This window comes from Notamacropus eugenii, chromosome 5 (genome assembly GCF_028372415.1).
Source record: "Notamacropus eugenii isolate mMacEug1 chromosome 5, mMacEug1.pri_v2, whole genome shotgun sequence".
NCBI classification, from domain to species: Eukaryota; Metazoa; Chordata; class Mammalia; order Diprotodontia; family Macropodidae; genus Notamacropus; species Notamacropus eugenii.
In genome coordinates this window covers 27,582,127-27,597,555 of record NC_092876.1, presented here as the reverse complement: position 1 = coordinate 27,597,555, position 15,429 = coordinate 27,582,127, and the positions used below count along the sequence as shown (strand labels likewise).

Here is a 15,429-nt window from a genome sequence, read left to right as displayed (position 1 = left end):
CTTGGCAGAGGAACCCAGGCGTCCTGGAAGGCGCCACAGCGCAGCCTGCTGACCAGCACCGGCTGTGCAGGGTGGGCAGGGGCATTTATCTCCGAATCGCGGCCTGTGGGCCCCCCCATCCAGAGGACACTCGATCATGGCTTTCCAAAGATACTTTATTGAACTCCGGTGAGGGGAGGCTGAGGCTGCCAGGCCTTGCCCGTCCCCCAGCCCAGCAGACGGCCCCTGGGGCCAGGGGCGCGGGGAGGCCTGCACCAAGCCTCCCTGGGGGTGCGATCCCGGGGCCACCGGAACCACGGCGGGGGTGGGGTGCAGGCGAGCAGGGCCAGGCCTCCGCTAGGCCCGGGGGCTGGGGCCGGGCTCGGCGGGGGCCTGGATGTCAGGCAGCAGGCGGCAGCTGGCCACGATGTCCAGGCGCTCGGCCAGGGTGCGGAGGTCGCTGCGCGCCAGGCGGATGCTGTGGGCCGCCGCCAAGCCCGCCGCCTGCGCCGCGGCCAGGCGCGCCGCCAGGCCGGCCACGTCGAGGCCCGCTCGCCGGTACACGCCGCGCACGGCGGCGCTCACGTCGTGGCCCAGGCGGGCCTGGCTCTCGGCCAGCCGGTGCTGCAGCAGCGAGGCCCGGCCCGGGGCGGGCAGCGCCGGCGCGGCGGGGGCCTCCTCCTGGGCCCACTCGGGGCCCCGCACAACCACGAGCGGGGGCAGATCCGCGTGCGCCGCCAGCGTGGCCGGCTCCTCCTCGGAGTCCGTCTCAGGGGCCTCCCCGGCCACGCGCAGCCCGGTGGGGCGGCCCCGACACAGCGGGGCCGAGCCCAGGTACAGCTCCTCCTCGGACGACGACGACGCCGCCGAGTCCGTCTCGATGGCCTCCCCCGGCACCACGGTCTGGGCTCGCCGGCCTCGCGGGCCCCCGGCAGCCCGAGACGTCATGGCCGCGCAGGCCCGGGAGCTGTGGGGGGAGAGGGCGCTTGACCCCGGGAGCCCACGGCAGAGGAGCCAGCAGAGGGCCGGGGCAGGCGGGATGGAGAGGTGGAAGGCGCTCCCCCCGGGGGGCGACTTATGCTCGTGCCAAAAACTGACCGGGAGGCAGATGGCACGGCGGGCGGCAGGGAACGGCCTGCATCCTTCTGGGAGGAGGGGGACCTCGAACGGAAGGAGACTGTGCACCAGGGAGCCCAAGGAAGGGTGGGGGAGGGGAGAACCCAAGGCTGGGAATGGGGCAGGATCCCGCCGATCCCAGAGAGGGGAAGGTACCCGGCGGCGGGAGCTCCGAGCCGACGCTTTCCCACCGGCAACCTTCCCGGATTTGGAGGGGAGGGACAGTCACGTGGAGAACAGGTCGTGCTTGGACCTCTCGGGCTTCGCCAATGAACAAGGCTGGAGCGGTCCTAGATCACGTGAGGCTTCAGTCAACGGCGGCCAAGGGTGGGTGGTGGAAAAAGAATTGACCAATGGGAGTGCACTGGGGAAACTGTCTAGCCCCTCCCATCCCCTGCCCCACGACGGTATGGAGATGACGTAAGGTGCAGTTCGGCCTATGAGCATTAGGCCGGGACTGAGGAAGAGGAGCCCGTAATTCACAAGGAAATCGCTCTGGGCCAATAGAAGGATCGGAAGGATCCTGGATCTAGGGCGAAAGAGTGGCGAGGATCACGTGGCTTGGTCTTGAGCCAATGGAAGTGCCGGATGCGGCGCAGGTGGGCGGGGAACCGTGAGGGGCGGGGAATGGGAGCGCGCAGTGACAGCTAAAGGCGGAAGCGCCGGCGATGGCGGATGAGACGCTGTTCCAGCTGCTGCACACGGAGGTGGTGGCGGCCGCATATGGCGGGGGCCGGGGCTCGGGAGACGAGGTGAAGCCAGGAAGGCCTTCCTGTGTCCTTTCTGCCTCCTGTTGCCCTCCCTTCAGGACTCTCCGTCTCCCTTTCCTCTTCTCCTCCTCCTCCTTTCCCCTCCTCTCCCCTCCTCTCCCCTCCTCTCCCCTCCGCCTTGTCTGTCCCCCTGCTGCTTCCGGACTTCCCCGTCCCTATTCCTCCCCCCTCCCCTTTTCCCAGCACACCCTGTTCTCTCTTCTTCCAGTCCATCCATCAGCGCGTCCTTAGGAAGGCCCCTGAACCCCTGCTGAGAGAGATCCCGGAGACACACCCCCTGCCGTGTGTGTGCGTGTGCGTGCGTGTCTGTGTCTGATGTGTGTGTGCCGTAGTGTGTCTGTGTCTGGTGTGTGTGTGCCGTAGTGTGTGTGCCGTAGTGTGTGTGTGTGTCTGATGTGTGTGTGTGTGTGTGTGCCGTAGTGTGTGTCTGTGTCTGATGTGTGTGTGTGCGTGTGTGTGCCGTAGTGTGTCTGTGTCTGGTGTGTGTGTGCGTGTGTGTGCCGTAGTGTGTCTGTGTCTGGTGTGCGTGCGTGTGTGTGCCGTAGTGTGTCTGTGTCTGATGTGTGTGTGCCGTAGTGTGTCTGTGTCTGGTGTGTGTGCCGTAGTGTGTGTGCCGTAGTGTGTGTGTGTGTCTGATGTGTGTGTGTGTGTGTGTGCCGTAGTGTGTGTCTGTGTCTGATGTGTGTGTGCCGTAGTGTGTGTGCCGTAGTGTGTCTGTGTCTGATGTGTGTGTGCCGTAGTGTGTCTGTGTCTGGTGTGTGTGCCGTAGTGTGTGTGTGTGTCTGATGTGTGTGTGTGTGTGTGCCGTAGTGTGTGTCTGTGTCTGATGTGTGTGTGCCGTAGTGTGTGTGCCGTAGTGTGTCTGTGTCTGATGTGTGTGTGCCGTAGTGTGTGTGCCGTAGTGTGTGTGTGTGTCTGATGTGTGTGTGTGTGTGTGTGCCGTAGTGTGTGTCTGTGTCTGATGTGTGTGTGCCGTAGTGTGTGTGCCGTAGTGTGTCTGTGTCTGATGTGTGTGTGCCGTAGTGTGTGTGCCGTAGTGTGTGTGTGTGTCTGATGTGTGTGTGTGTGTGTGCCGTAGTGTGTGTCTGTGTCTGATGTGTGTGTGCCGTAGTGTGTGTGCCGTAGTGTGTGTCTGTGTCTGATGTGTGTGTGTGCGTGTGTGTGCCGTAGTGTGTCTGTGTCTGGTGTGTGTGTGCCGTAGTGTGTGTGCCGTAGTGTGTCTGTGTCTGATGTGTGTGTGCCGTAGTGTGTGTCTGTGTCTGATGTGTGTGTGCCGTAGTGTGTGTGCCGTAGTGTGTCTGTGTCTGATGTGTGTGTGCCGTAGTGTGTCTGTGTCTGGTGTGTGTGCCGTAGTGTGTGTGTGTGTCTGATGTGTGTGTGTGTGTGTGCCGTAGTGTGTGTCTGTGTCTGGTGTGTGTGCCGTAGTGTGTGTGCCGTAGTGTGTCTGTGTCTGATGTGTGTGTGCCGTAGTGTGTGTGCCGTAGTGTGTGTGTGTGTCTGATGTGTGTGTGTGTGTGTGTGCCGTAGTGTGTGTCTGTGTCTGATGTGTGTGTGCCGTAGTGTGTGTGCCGTAGTGTGTCTGTGTCTGATGTGTGTGTGCCGTAGTGTGTGTGCCGTAGTGTGTGTGTGTGTCTGATGTGTGTGTGTGTGTGTGCCGTAGTGTGTGTCTGTGTCTGATGTGTGTGTGCCGTAGTGTGTGTGCCGTAGTGTGTGTCTGTGTCTGATGTGTGTGTGTGCGTGTGTGTGCCGTAGTGTGTCTGTGTCTGGTGTGCGTGCGTGTGTGTGCCGTAGTGTGTCTGTGTCTGATGTGTGTGTGCCGTAGTGTGTGTGCCGTAGTGTGTCTGTGTCTGATGTGTGTGTGTGCCGTAGTGTGTCTGTGTCTGATGTGTGTGTGCCGTAGTGTGTCTGTGTCTGGTGTGTGTGCCGTAGTGTGTGTGCCGTAGTGTGTGTGTGTGTCTGATGTGTGTGTGTGTGTGTGCCGTAGTGTGTGTCTGTGTCTGATGTGTGTGTGCCGTAGTGTGTGTGCCGTAGTGTGTCTGTGTCTGATGTGTGTGTGCCGTAGTGTGTCTGTGTCTGATGTGTGTGTGCCGTAGTGTGTCTGTGTCTGGTGTGTGTGCCGTAGTGTGTGTGCCGTAGTGTGTCTGTGTCTGATGTGTGTGTGCCGTAGTGTGTGTGCCGTAGTGTGTGTGTGTGTCTGATGTGTGTGTGTGTGTGTGCCGTAGTGTGTGTCTGTGTCTGATGTGTGTGTGCCGTAGTGTGTGTGCCGTAGTGTGTGTCTGTGTCTGATGTGTGTGTGTGCGTGTGTGTGCCGTAGTGTGTCTGTGTCTGGTGTGCGTGCGTGTGTGTGCCGTAGTGTGTCTGTGTCTGATGTGTGTGTGCCGTAGTGTGTGTGCCGTAGTGTGTCTGTGTCTGATGTGTGTGTGTGCCGTAGTGTGTCTGTGTCTGATGTGTGTGTGCCGTAGTGTGTCTGTGTCTGGTGTGTGTGCCGTAGTGTGTGTGCCGTAGTGTGTGTGTGTGTCTGATGTGTGTGTGTGTGTGTGTGCCGTAGTGTGTGTCTGTGTCTGATGTGTGTGTGCCGTAGTGTGTGTGCCGTAGTGTGTCTGTGTCTGGTGTGCGTGCGTGTGTGTGCCGTAGTGTGTCTGTGTCTGATGTGTGTGTGCCGTAGTGTGTCTGTGTCTGGTGTGTGTGCCGTAGTGTGTGTGCCGTAGTGTGTGTGTGTGTCTGATGTGTGTGTGTGTGTGTGTGCCGTAGTGTGTGTCTGTGTCTGATGTGTGTGTGCCGTAGTGTGTGTGCCGTAGTGTGTCTGTGTCTGATGTGTGTGTGCCGTAGTGTGTCTGTGTCTGGTGTGTGTGCCGTAGTGTGTGTGTGTGTCTGATGTGTGTGTGTGTGTGTGCCGTAGTGTGTGTCTGTGTCTGATGTGTGTGTGCCGTAGTGTGTGTGCCGTAGTGTGTCTGTGTCTGATGTGTGTGTGCCGTAGTGTGTGTGCCGTAGTGTGTGTGTGTGTCTGATGTGTGTGTGTGTGTGTGTGCCGTAGTGTGTGTCTGTGTCTGATGTGTGTGTGCCGTAGTGTGTGTGCCGTAGTGTGTCTGTGTCTGATGTGTGTGTGCCGTAGTGTGTGTGCCGTAGTGTGTGTGTGTGTCTGATGTGTGTGTGTGTGTGTGCCGTAGTGTGTGTCTGTGTCTGATGTGTGTGTGCCGTAGTGTGTGTGCCGTAGTGTGTGTCTGTGTCTGATGTGTGTGTGTGCGTGTGTGTGCCGTAGTGTGTCTGTGTCTGGTGTGCGTGCGTGTGTGTGCCGTAGTGTGTCTGTGTCTGATGTGTGTGTGCCGTAGTGTGTGTGCCGTAGTGTGTCTGTGTCTGATGTGTGTGTGTGCCGTAGTGTGTCTGTGTCTGATGTGTGTGTGCCGTAGTGTGTCTGTGTCTGGTGTGTGTGCCGTAGTGTGTGTGCCGTAGTGTGTGTGTGTGTCTGATGTGTGTGTGTGTGTGTGCCGTAGTGTGTGTCTGTGTCTGATGTGTGTGTGCCGTAGTGTGTGTGCCGTAGTGTGTCTGTGTCTGATGTGTGTGTGCCGTAGTGTGTCTGTGTCTGATGTGTGTGTGCCGTAGTGTGTCTGTGTCTGGTGTGTGTGCCGTAGTGTGTGTGCCGTAGTGTGTCTGTGTCTGATGTGTGTGTGCCGTAGTGTGTGTGCCGTAGTGTGTGTGTGTGTCTGATGTGTGTGTGTGTGTGTGCCGTAGTGTGTGTCTGTGTCTGATGTGTGTGTGCCGTAGTGTGTGTGCCGTAGTGTGTGTCTGTGTCTGATGTGTGTGTGCGTGTGTGTGCCGTAGTGTGTCTGTGTCTGGTGTGCGTGCGTGTGTGTGCCGTAGTGTGTCTGTGTCTGATGTGTGTGTGCCGTAGTGTGTGTGCCGTAGTGTGTCTGTGTCTGATGTGTGTGTGTGCCGTAGTGTGTCTGTGTCTGATGTGTGTGTGCCGTAGTGTGTCTGTGTCTGGTGTGTGTGCCGTAGTGTGTGTGCCGTAGTGTGTGTGTGTGTCTGATGTGTGTGTGTGTGTGCCGTAGTGTGTGTCTGTGTCTGATGTGTGTGTGCCGTAGTGTGTGTGCCGTAGTGTGTCTGTGTCTGATGTGTGTGTGCCGTAGTGTGTCTGTGTCTGATGTGTGTGTGCCGTAGTGTGTGTGCCGTAGTGTGTGTGTGTGTCTGATGTGTGTGTGTGTGTGCCGTAGTGTGTGTCTGTGTCTGATGTGTGTGTGCCGTAGTGTGTGTGCCGTAGTGTGTCTGTGTCTGATGTGTGTGTGCCGTAGTGTGTCTGTGTCTGATGTGTGTGTGCCGTAGTGTGTCTGTGTCTGGTGTGTGTGCCGTAGTGTGTGTGCCGTAGTGTGTCTGTGTCTGATGTGTGTGTGCCGTAGTGTGTGTGCCGTAGTGTGTCTGTGTCTGATGTGTGTGTGCCGTAGTGTGTGTGCCGTAGTGTGTCTGTGTCTGGTGTGTGTGCCATAGTGTGTCTGTGTCTGATGTGTGTGTGCCATAGTGTGTGTGCCGTAGTGTGTGTGCCGTAGTGTGTCTGTGTCTGATGTGTGTGTGCCATAGTGTGTGTGCCGTAGTGTGTGTCTGTGTCTGATGTGTGTGTGTGCGTGTGTGTGCTGTAGTGTGTCTGTGTCTGGTGTGTGTGCCGTAGTGTGTGTCTGTGTCTGATGTGTGTGTGCCGTAGTGTGTGTGCCGTAGTGTGTGTGCCGTAGTGTGTCTGTGTCTGGTGTGTGTGCCGTAGTGTGTCTGTGTCTGATGTGTGTGTGCCGTAGTGTGTGTGCTGTAGTGTGTCTGTGTCTGGTGTGTGTGTGCCGTAGTGTGTGTGCTGTAGTGTGTCTGTGTCTGATGTGTGTGTGCCATAGTGTGTGTGCCGTAGTGTGTCTGTGTCTGATGTGTGTGTGCCGTAGTGTGTGTCTGTGTCTGTGTGTGCCATAGTGTGTGTGCCGTAGTGTGTGTCTGTGTCTGATGTGTGTGTGCCGTAGTGTGTGTCTCTGTCTGATGTGTGTGTGCCGTAGCGTGTGTGCCGTCGTGTGTGTCTCTGTCTGATGTATGTGTGTCTGTATGTGCCGTAGTGTGTGTGCGCATGTCTGTGTGTGTGCTTTTGTGTGCCATAGCGTGTGTGCTGCAGTGTGTGTCTGTGTGTGCCGTTGTGTGTGTGCCGTAGTGTGTGTCTGTGTGTGTGCTTCTGTGTGCCGTAGTGTATGTGCTGTATTGTGTGTGTCTGATGTATGTGTGTGCTTGTGTGTGCCGTAGTGTGTGTGCCGTAGTGTGTGTCTGTGTCTATGTGTGCTGTAGTGAGTGTGTGTCTGTGTCTGATGTATGTGTGTGCTTGTGTGTGCTGTAGCGTGTGTGCCGTAGTGTGTGTCTCTGTCTGTGTGTGCCGTAGTGTGTGTCTGTGTCTGATGTATGTGTGTCTGTGCTGTAGTGTGTGTGCACGTGTCTGTGTGTGTGCTTGTGTGTGCCATAGTGTGTGTGCTGCAGTGTGTGTCTGTGTGTGCCGTAGTGTGTGTCTGCGTGTGTGCTTCTGTGTGCTGTAGTGTGTGTGCTGTAGTGTGTGTGTGTCTGATGTATGTGTGTGCTTGTGTGTGCTGTAGCATGTGTGCCGTAGTGTGTGTCTGCGTCTGTGTGTGCCATAGTGTGTCTGTGTGTGTGCCGTAGTGAGTGTGTGTCTGTGTCTGATGTATGTGTGTGCTTGTGTGTGCCGTAGTGTGTGTCTGTGTCTGTGTGTGCCATAGTGTGTGTCTGTGTCTGTGTGTGTGGTAGTGTGTGTGCCGTAGTGTGTGTGTCTGGTGTGTGGTAGCATGTGTGCTGTAGTGTGTGTGTGTGTGTGTCTGTATGTGTGGTAGTGTGTGTGCTGTAGTGTGTGCATGTGTCTGTGTGTGTGGTAGCGTGTGCCATAGTGTGTGTCTGTGTGTGTGCGTGTGTGTGCCGTAGTGTGTGTGCCGTAGTATGTGTCTGTGTCTGATGTATGTGTGTGCTTGTGTGTGCTATAGTATGCATCTGTGTCTGTGTACGTGTGCTTGTGTGTGCCATAGTGTGTGTGCCGTAGTATGTGTCTGTGTCTGATGTGTGTGTGCATTTCTGTGCTTGTGTGTGTGCGTGTGTGTGTGTGTGTGTGTGTGTGTGTGTGTGCTTGTGTATGTAAGCAGCTCAGGGACCTCATTCTCTGTAGGAAGCTCCCACCAGGGCAGGTCAGCAGCACTTCAGTCTCAGACTCACTTCCAGCACTGAGAAGCTCAGTCTTGCCCAGGGTCACCCATCCAGCTTGTGTCGCAGCCATGAACCCAGGTCTTGCTCCGAAGCCAGCTCCATCTCCACTGAGCCAGCCTCTCGTATAAAACAGACACAGGAATTCAAAGTAATTTTGGGGGGTTCAGTGGGAGGCATTCACCAGCAACTGGGGTGATCAGGAATGCTCCACAGATAAATATAAACAGGGTATTTACAAAATGAAGGTACATTGATTTGGAAGAGAAGGGCATGAACAGCTGGGCAATATGAGAACAAGCCCAGGAAGAAGATGGCATTTGAGCTTGGGACTTAGGGGTTCCAAGAGGCGGAAGGGAAGGAGAAGTGACTGGCAGGCTTTGAGGAGATGGCCTGTACACACGAAGGCAGGACTGTCTTGTGCATGTCAGCAGGCTGGCATTGGCTGTGGGCATGAGGTGGCTTGTGGAGGGCTTTTGAGTTTCTGTTCTACCCCCCCACCCCCACCCCACCCCAGCCAATGGGGAAGCCCACTGAAGCTTCTCCAACAGAATTGGGTCATGGTCACTTGTGTGGAGGACAAGGGATAGAAGGAAGAGACTGGATGCAGAGAGACCAATTACAAGTCTAGGTGAGGTGGGGCAAGTTACTGGAATTCAAGGCTTAGCAGCTGCTTGGCCCTAAAGGGGAGTGAGGAGAGGTTGGGAAGCCAAGGTTGTGACTTTGGCAAAGATGGTGCCTTGGCAGAAAGAAGGAAGTTAAGGGGGCCAGAAGACAGTGATTAGATTTGGGCTGTTTGGAGTTGGAGATGGCTGTGGGTGGCGATGTCCAGAGGGCAGTTGGACAGGTAGGACTTGGCAAAGCAAAGGAGATAGAAGGGCAAGGCACATGGGATTGGGAGGGCCGGAAGAAGGGTGCAGACCCTGCTGAGCAGAGAGAGGAGCCAGAAGGGCGACCCAGACCAGGGAGGAGGGAGTGCCCAGAAAAGACCACTGGACTTGTGGGAGAGAGATCATGGGGTCATTTACATGAAGGAACTAGAAGCCAGACTGCAAGGACTTGAGAGTAGCCAGAGCCTTATGATGGCTGTTTATAGGGTTTGCCTGTGGAAGGGAAGACAGAGCATTGGATGGTTGGGGCTGCTGGGCCCGTGGGGCAGAGTGAAGGTGTTGAGGATGGGGGAGATGGGGATGGTTTGGAGGCAGGAGAGGTTGAGAATGGGAGATGGAGGGTGGCTCATAAGCTTGTGGATGGGAGATGGATGGGGATGGGGGCCGGGCAGGATGAACCAGAGGAGACCCAAAGGGGGGGACAGAGCTTGGGAGGACTGCCTAGGTGGCTTCTGGCTTTCCAGAGAAGTGTGAGGAGCAGGGGAGACAGGGCCACAATGGGAGTGGGTGGAGTGGAGGACAGGGGAAAGAGAAAGCCTTAGACCAGATACTCTGTGGGGCATGTTTGAGCAGGGCAGAACCTGAGGCCTAGCTGGGCCCGGAGGACCAGGAGATGGGGGGGGGGCGGTGTCTCTCCCCTCCTATCCCTCCCAGCGTCCCCATGCTGGAGGCCCTGGGTCATTGTGGAAGGAGGGCAGACCTTTCCCCACTATCTGGGTTCAAATCTCGCTGGGCAGCCTTCAGTGAGCCCCTATACCTGAGAAACAGAGAAGTGAACCAGGTGATTGGGAAGGCCCTGGCAGTGGCTCTGGGTCCTCCTCTCCCCTCTTACAAGGCTCCTTCAGAAAGGGAGGGGTCCATTCCCCATGTGTTCTCTGGGTTTGGTAGAGCACACAGGCACACAAGCATGCACACATGCTTGCATACCCACACATGCATGCATGCACCCACATGTACATGCACATACACACATGTGTGTTCCATAAGAGCTGCTGCCTGATGGATGGCTTAGCCTTCTGTCCACCTCTTCTGACATGATCTCATCATTCTTCCCTTTCTCCTGGGCCCCCACCTGGCCTGCACCTCTCCTCATTTCCTGTCCCTGAGTCCTTTCCCCTACTGCTCTTCCATTTCTTGCCCCTTCCCCCCATGGGCATTCATTGCTAAGGGGGAGCTGAATATGGGCAGGGATGATCCAGGTCCAAGGGGTGGCTGGGCTAGGGGTCACCAGGGGCCAGGGTAGGGAAGAAAGGGGACAGAGGGGGCCTCTTGCCCCCTCCCCTCCTCGAGTTCCCTCCCCCAGCCCCACCACTCGGTGGGCTCCAGGTCTCTCCCACCTCTGTCTTTGTCTCTCCCTCCTTGCTCCCTCAAGAGCCCTGTTCCTCCTCTTGTGCATCTCTGGGCTGCCCATGATATGCCCGGCTCTGGAGTGTCACCAACTTCTCAGGGTATGTTAGCCCTGAAGTTACCTGGGTGCACAGAACCAGGTGTGGGCAGCGCTCCTCTCAGACTTGCTTATAGTGGTGCCTGGGGAGGGGTTCATGGGAGGAAAGAAGTGCCTTCCCAGCTGAGAATGGGCTTGGAGCCTCCCACCTCCACTCTGGCCCCCTGGAGCAGAGAATGAGGCAGGAGTCATGAACTAGACCCTGTCCTGGGAGCTGAGTCTTGGCAGCTTCTCGGCTGCCTCCCTGGCAGTTTGGGGGAAGGGTAATAAAGGTGTCCCAGGGCTTGCCCAGGGTTAGGATCCCAGCTCTGGGAGCAGACTTTTCCATTCCTAATCCAAAATCATTCACCTGTAATTTCTTCTTTGGGAGGTGAGGCACCCAGAGGCCTTGTCTGAGCCCCCTTTTCCCCACCTCTCCTAGGGGCAGAGAACAGGCTTGACAGTCCTGGAAGGCATGGGCTTCCGTGTGGGCCAGGGCCTGGCTGAGAGGTGAGAGTCAAGACTCCACCCTCCAGAAGACTGGGGGTGGGGTTCCCAGACCCTTCTGCAGAGGGAGGCCCCCCAGTTAGTGGTCCCCCCTAGGGTACTAGGAGCCTAAATGGGAGGTGGTATTAGATCTCCTTTCCTGTCCCCCCAACCCCAGGCCTTCCTAGACCTTGGGCCACACCCTATATCCCCTGTCCCTGACTCCTGGGGCTGAGCTTGGATCCTGCCTTCTTCACCTCAGTCAGAAGCTTGTATTTCTCCCAGGCTGCCCCGAGGGGTCCTGGTCTTCAGAGAGGAGCTAGACACCATCAAGTTCCTATGCAGGGACCTGTGGGGAGCTGTATTCCGGAAGCAGACGGACAACTTGAGGACCAACCACCAGGTAGGTGAGGATGGGGCCATCCTTGGGAGTCAGAGGTGGGGCCGGCCTCACTCACTTCCCCCTGTTCTTGGACTTATTATGCCATCTTGGAAAAGACCCTGAGCTTGAAGTCCTGAGTCTTGGCTTCACATCCAGATCTCCATTCGGCTTAGTGGAAAGAGCGCTTGGGCCAGGAGTCAGAAAGACCCGAGTTCAAGTGCAGCGTCTAACACTGGGCAAGGCACTTCGCCACTGTCTTAGTTTCTTGCTTCTGCCGCCCTGAGTGGTTGAGAGGATAAATGAAATATTTGTGAAGGACTTAACATAGTGCCTGGCACACAGTAGGGCCATAATCAATGCTTCTGTTTGTCATTTGTAAAATCCCTCCTCTGCCTCAGTGTCATAGACTGCTTTGTTGTGTACCTCCCAGCCCTTCCCCCAACACGTGCCCAGCCACAACTCCAGGACCAGGGCAGGGCCCCCTGAACACCCTGGGGAACAGAGTCAGTGCCCCAGGATCCACCTGGGTGAGAACCAGGCATGTGCCTGAGCCGGCCCCCAGGATTTCATGGGAGCCATTGTTAATTTTCCACATGAGCGTCCACACCCTGGAAATCTGAAAATGCTCCAAATCAGGCTTGATTTCCTGTCTTGTTGATGTCTGGATTTAAGAGAGAGACAGAGAAAATGGGAAACAAGCAGTTTAAACCTCAGCGAGTGGTGTGGATGGTTTTCCCCAGAGAGCTAGTTGTGAGACACTTAGCATCACATAGGACCCAGTGGAAGAGGGACAGATGTTCAAAAAGCTGATTCCATCAGCCCTGGGAGGGTGGACCACACAGCTGGTGATGCCAAGAGGCCTGAGTCTTTTAGCAGCTTGGTCAGGTTGTATTGGCAGCCAAGCAACAGATGGTTACCTGTCAGTGGACAAAGAGGGCAATGGGCCACCGGAAGGGAGGCCGAGGACATGTCCTGCCTATTTTTGGACTCAATCCTGGATACCCCCGGGGAGGAGGAATGGAAGGTGGGACCCCAGTGGTTGAAAAAACTCAGACATTATTGGGGGGGGGGGTGTGGGGTATGTGTGTGTCTCTGTGTCTCTGCGTGTGTGTGTGTGTGTGTGTGTCGAGGTGGTGACTAACAGGCGAAGGCGGCAGCACCAGCACATCTTACTATCTGGGACATCAGAAACTCTCCAGGTGGCGAGGGTGCCTACCTCACTTGTTGCCCCTTTATTTGGACCATGGGAGAACAGATTTAGACTCAGCCTTGCGCCTGAGGCTGGCCTCTGAGGTCACTCTCAGTGCCAGGGTTCTGTGAGTCGGATCATTGTATAAGGGAGGAAACTGAGGCCCGTGAGGTGGCTACCTTGCTGAAGGCCCCACAGAGTGACCAATTCAGTCCCAGGTTCTTTGTTTTCAGGGGAGCCTCAGAGGCCCAGCCCCACTGGCTTTTGTCCCCTTCTAGGGTACCTACGTCCTACAAGATAACAACTTTCCCTTCCTGACGCAGATGGCCTGGGGCCAGCAGTATCTGGAGGAAGCACCCAAGGTACTGGGTGGGTAAGGGAGGGGGCCTGGTAACAAGGACTGGCTGCTCACCCCCTCACTGGCTCCCTCTGCTCTGGTCCTGATGGCCGACCCTGGTCTCAGAGATGAGCAGTGTGCTGTGGGTGTCTCCCCCACCTGCACACACATGTGTACACACGCAGGCAAACACACAAGGGCATACACATGCACACACACAAGGGCACATGCATACACACACTAGGGCACACACATACATACACGTGCGCACGCACCCTGAGCCTCACTGATCCTCAGCCTTCCTCCTAGGCATGCCTCCTGTCCGTCTCCCAGGCTCTGGGACCTGGCCTTCCAGGAGGCAGCTGATACAACCTTGTCTTTCCACTCTAGTTTCTTGCCTTCACGTGTGGTCTTCTTCGAGGTACCCTCAGCGCTCTGGGCATTGAGAGCTCTGTCACTGCCAGCGTGTCCTCCCTGCCTGCCTGTGAGTTTTCAGGGATGGGGGCCAGCCAGGGAGGAGGGCAGAGTCAGCAGGCCTGTGGCCACAGTGGGATGGTGACTCAGGGCTCCTGAACCCACCCAAGGCTCGTCACAGAGCTTCCTTTCCTCCTTCCAGGTGCAGGTTCATTGGGCCTCCCCCCTCCCCCAGAAGGGAGGCAGGGTTCCAGGGATGAGCCTGACTTTTCTGATGGTGATCTTTGGCCCACATCACCCTGAGGTTGTGGCCAAGACCACCTTGCCTCTAGGCCCACCCAGCGTAGTTGGCACAGTGTGAGAACATTCAGTTGGAGGGATGAGAGGCCGCAGTCTAGCTCCCTCCTCCTTTGGAGATGAGGAAACCACTGCCCAGAGAGGTTTGGTCATTCACCCAGAGTCTCCCCAAAGTGAATGTGCGCCATGCTGTCTGGCTCGAGAGGGGACATGACCAGTGTTCCAGACCTAGGCCCTACTGTGGTCACTTGCCCATTCAGCACATCATGTGTCCCCCCTCCTTACTGCTGTCGTCTTTGTTCTAGGTAAGTTCCAGGTGGTGATCCACAAGTCTTGAAAGGCCCCAGGCTCAAGCACTCTCTGGGGCCAGGGCTGGGATCTAGAATCTGCCTCAGCAGATGGGGAAGGGCCAGGACTTGGAACTGGAGTTACTCTCATTATACAGATGAGAAAACTGGGGCTCTTGGAAGGAAAAGACTACCAGGAGATGTTGAAGCTGGAACAATGGATTTCTCCTTTGAGGAGGCCCACTCTGTGCCCCTTGTACATGGTCCTTGACCAGGAGGCCAGGCATTCACTGCCTCCTAGAGCAACCTAGTCTCTTTATGGACAGTTCTGATTTTTAGATCTCCAACCCAAAGATCCTGCTCCTTTTTGTGCCCCCAAGGACCAAACCCTAACCCAATGATGGAAGGTCTTGCAATGGGAAGACCCCTGACCTCATAGCATGCTCTTTGCTCCAGGCTTGTTTTCCCCAGGCCTTTTATTCCATTGTGCCTTAGCATGGTCTGCAGTCTTCTCACCATCCTGATCCCCATTTTCTGGACAGGCTTTCCCTCTCTCCATGCCTTTCTTTAGATGGGGGCCCAGAACTAATCCTGTGCTCCCAGAGTGGTGGGACCCCCCAGCATGTCACCCCAGTTGGGAATCTGGGAAACTGTTTGGGGCTGTGGATATTTGGTGGAACCACAGGATCCCAAGGTTAGTTAGAGTCCTAGAGTCATAGGTGCTTAGGAGTGGTGGAGCCTGCATGACAGCCAGCATCAGGAGCTGCAAGGACCAAGGGCTCAGGGAGGTTCGGTCATTCCCAGAGTATGAGGGGATCCCCCAGGGAGGTCAGAACCATGGTGGAGTTCTGGGGCTGCTATCTCTCCTCTCTCTAATAAAGCCTGGTCCTGGCCTCCAAGCCTCAGCTATGCTTTTTTCTTCCTCCCCCCACCACCTCGGACCCCCTAGGGCTCTCTTTCTGTCTGCTGAACCCTAGTAAGGGGCAGACTCCAGAAGGCCAAGAGGGAGGCAAAACTGGGAAAGGTTCCTGTGGGTGTGAACAGTGCTCTTATCCTCCTGTATGCACATGGCAGACATACACAAGGCTAGGCCCAACCCAGAGAAGACAATGCAACGCCTCCACACCCATCAGCACAATAGAGGCCACAGGTGTGCACCCAGTCCCATGACATGCCCGCCCAGGCTGGGCACCTGTAAAGTCTGAACCCACAGGGAGGGAGAGCCCTCAGACCTCCCTTGGGGTGGGTGTCTTCCTGGCGTGAAGAGGTTTCCAGAGTAGTTGGATTCTTAAGACACCCTTGAGGGGTAAACAGTGGAGGTTATACCCCCATTCAGTGGGAGAGGACATGGGTTTAGGGGAATGGAGGTATCAGGGCCTGAGGTGGGGATGTGGGTCTCCTGATGCCCCCATCCTGGGTTGGGTTGTAGGATGCCACGTTAGTTCACAGATTCAGTTCAACCCAAGTTCAGAGCCAGCCAGACTTTGGCCCCAAGTGCCCAGCACGCCACTGTCTAGTCTGGTCTGGTCATCTCCTTTGGAGATGAGGAAACCAAAGCCCAGAGAGGTTTAGTCATCTGCCCAGTTACCACTGGGGTTTGTGATCATCACTGGAATCCATGAAGTCCAAAGCCCTTTATTTAC

The 15,429-nt window shown here is 56.4% G+C and overlaps 2 protein-coding genes across 6 annotated transcripts; one reads left to right on the top strand and one right to left on the bottom strand.

The window, feature by feature from the left end:
- Nucleotides 1-137: 137 nt before the first annotated feature.
- BLOC1S3 (biogenesis of lysosomal organelles complex 1 subunit 3) lies at nucleotides 138-1,408 on the bottom strand. Of its 2 annotated transcripts, none has more exons than XM_072608006.1 (2): nucleotides 1,252-1,408; nucleotides 138-946 (listed from the first exon to the last, which is right to left on the bottom strand). In XM_072608006.1, exon 2 carries the CDS (start codon nucleotides 925-927, stop codon nucleotides 337-339), a length of 591 nt encoding a protein of 196 aa, XP_072464107.1. In that variant the 5' UTR covers nucleotides 928-946; nucleotides 1,252-1,408; the 3' UTR covers nucleotides 138-336. The 2 variants fall into 2 exon arrangements, with proteins under 2 accessions (XP_072464107.1, XP_072464108.1); XM_072608007.1 differs by lacking the exon at nucleotides 1,252-1,408 and adding an exon at nucleotides 1,078-1,245.
- A 266-nt stretch (nucleotides 1,409-1,674) lies between these two features.
- Nucleotides 1,675-14,685, top strand: TRAPPC6A (trafficking protein particle complex subunit 6A). 4 transcript variants are annotated; one of them, XM_072608005.1, is made up of 6 exons: nucleotides 1,675-1,847; nucleotides 10,837-10,904; nucleotides 11,166-11,283; nucleotides 12,730-12,813; nucleotides 13,179-13,272; nucleotides 13,805-14,685. In XM_072608005.1, the coding sequence occupies exons 1-6, from the start codon at nucleotides 1,764-1,766 to the stop codon at nucleotides 13,834-13,836; spliced, it is 480 nt and encodes a 159-aa protein (XP_072464106.1). In that variant the 5' UTR covers nucleotides 1,675-1,763; the 3' UTR covers nucleotides 13,837-14,685. The 4 variants fall into 4 exon arrangements, with proteins under 4 accessions (XP_072464106.1, XP_072464105.1, XP_072464103.1 ...); XM_072608004.1 differs by having other exon boundaries at nucleotides 1,730-1,847; nucleotides 13,405-14,685; XM_072608002.1 differs by lacking the exon at nucleotides 1,675-1,847 and adding an exon at nucleotides 9,416-10,419 and having other exon boundaries at nucleotides 13,405-14,685.
- Nucleotides 14,686-15,429: the final 744 nt, after the last annotated feature.

Coding starts and splice junctions, on each gene's coding strand:
- BLOC1S3 (XM_072608006.1), bottom strand. CDS start 927: ATGACGTCTCGGGCTGCCGGGGGCCCGCGAGGCCGGCGAGCCCAGACC.
- TRAPPC6A (XM_072608002.1), top strand. CDS start 10,162: ATGATCCAGGTCCAAGGGGTGGCTGGGCTAGGGGTCACCAGGGGCCAG. Junction 10,420..10,836: donor AGTGTCACCAACTTCTCAGG/GTATGTTAGCCC, acceptor CACCTCTCCTAG/GGGCAGAGAACAGGCTTGAC. Junction 11,284..12,729: donor ACTTGAGGACCAACCACCAG/GTAGGTGAGGAT, acceptor GTCCCCTTCTAG/GGTACCTACGTCCTACAAGA.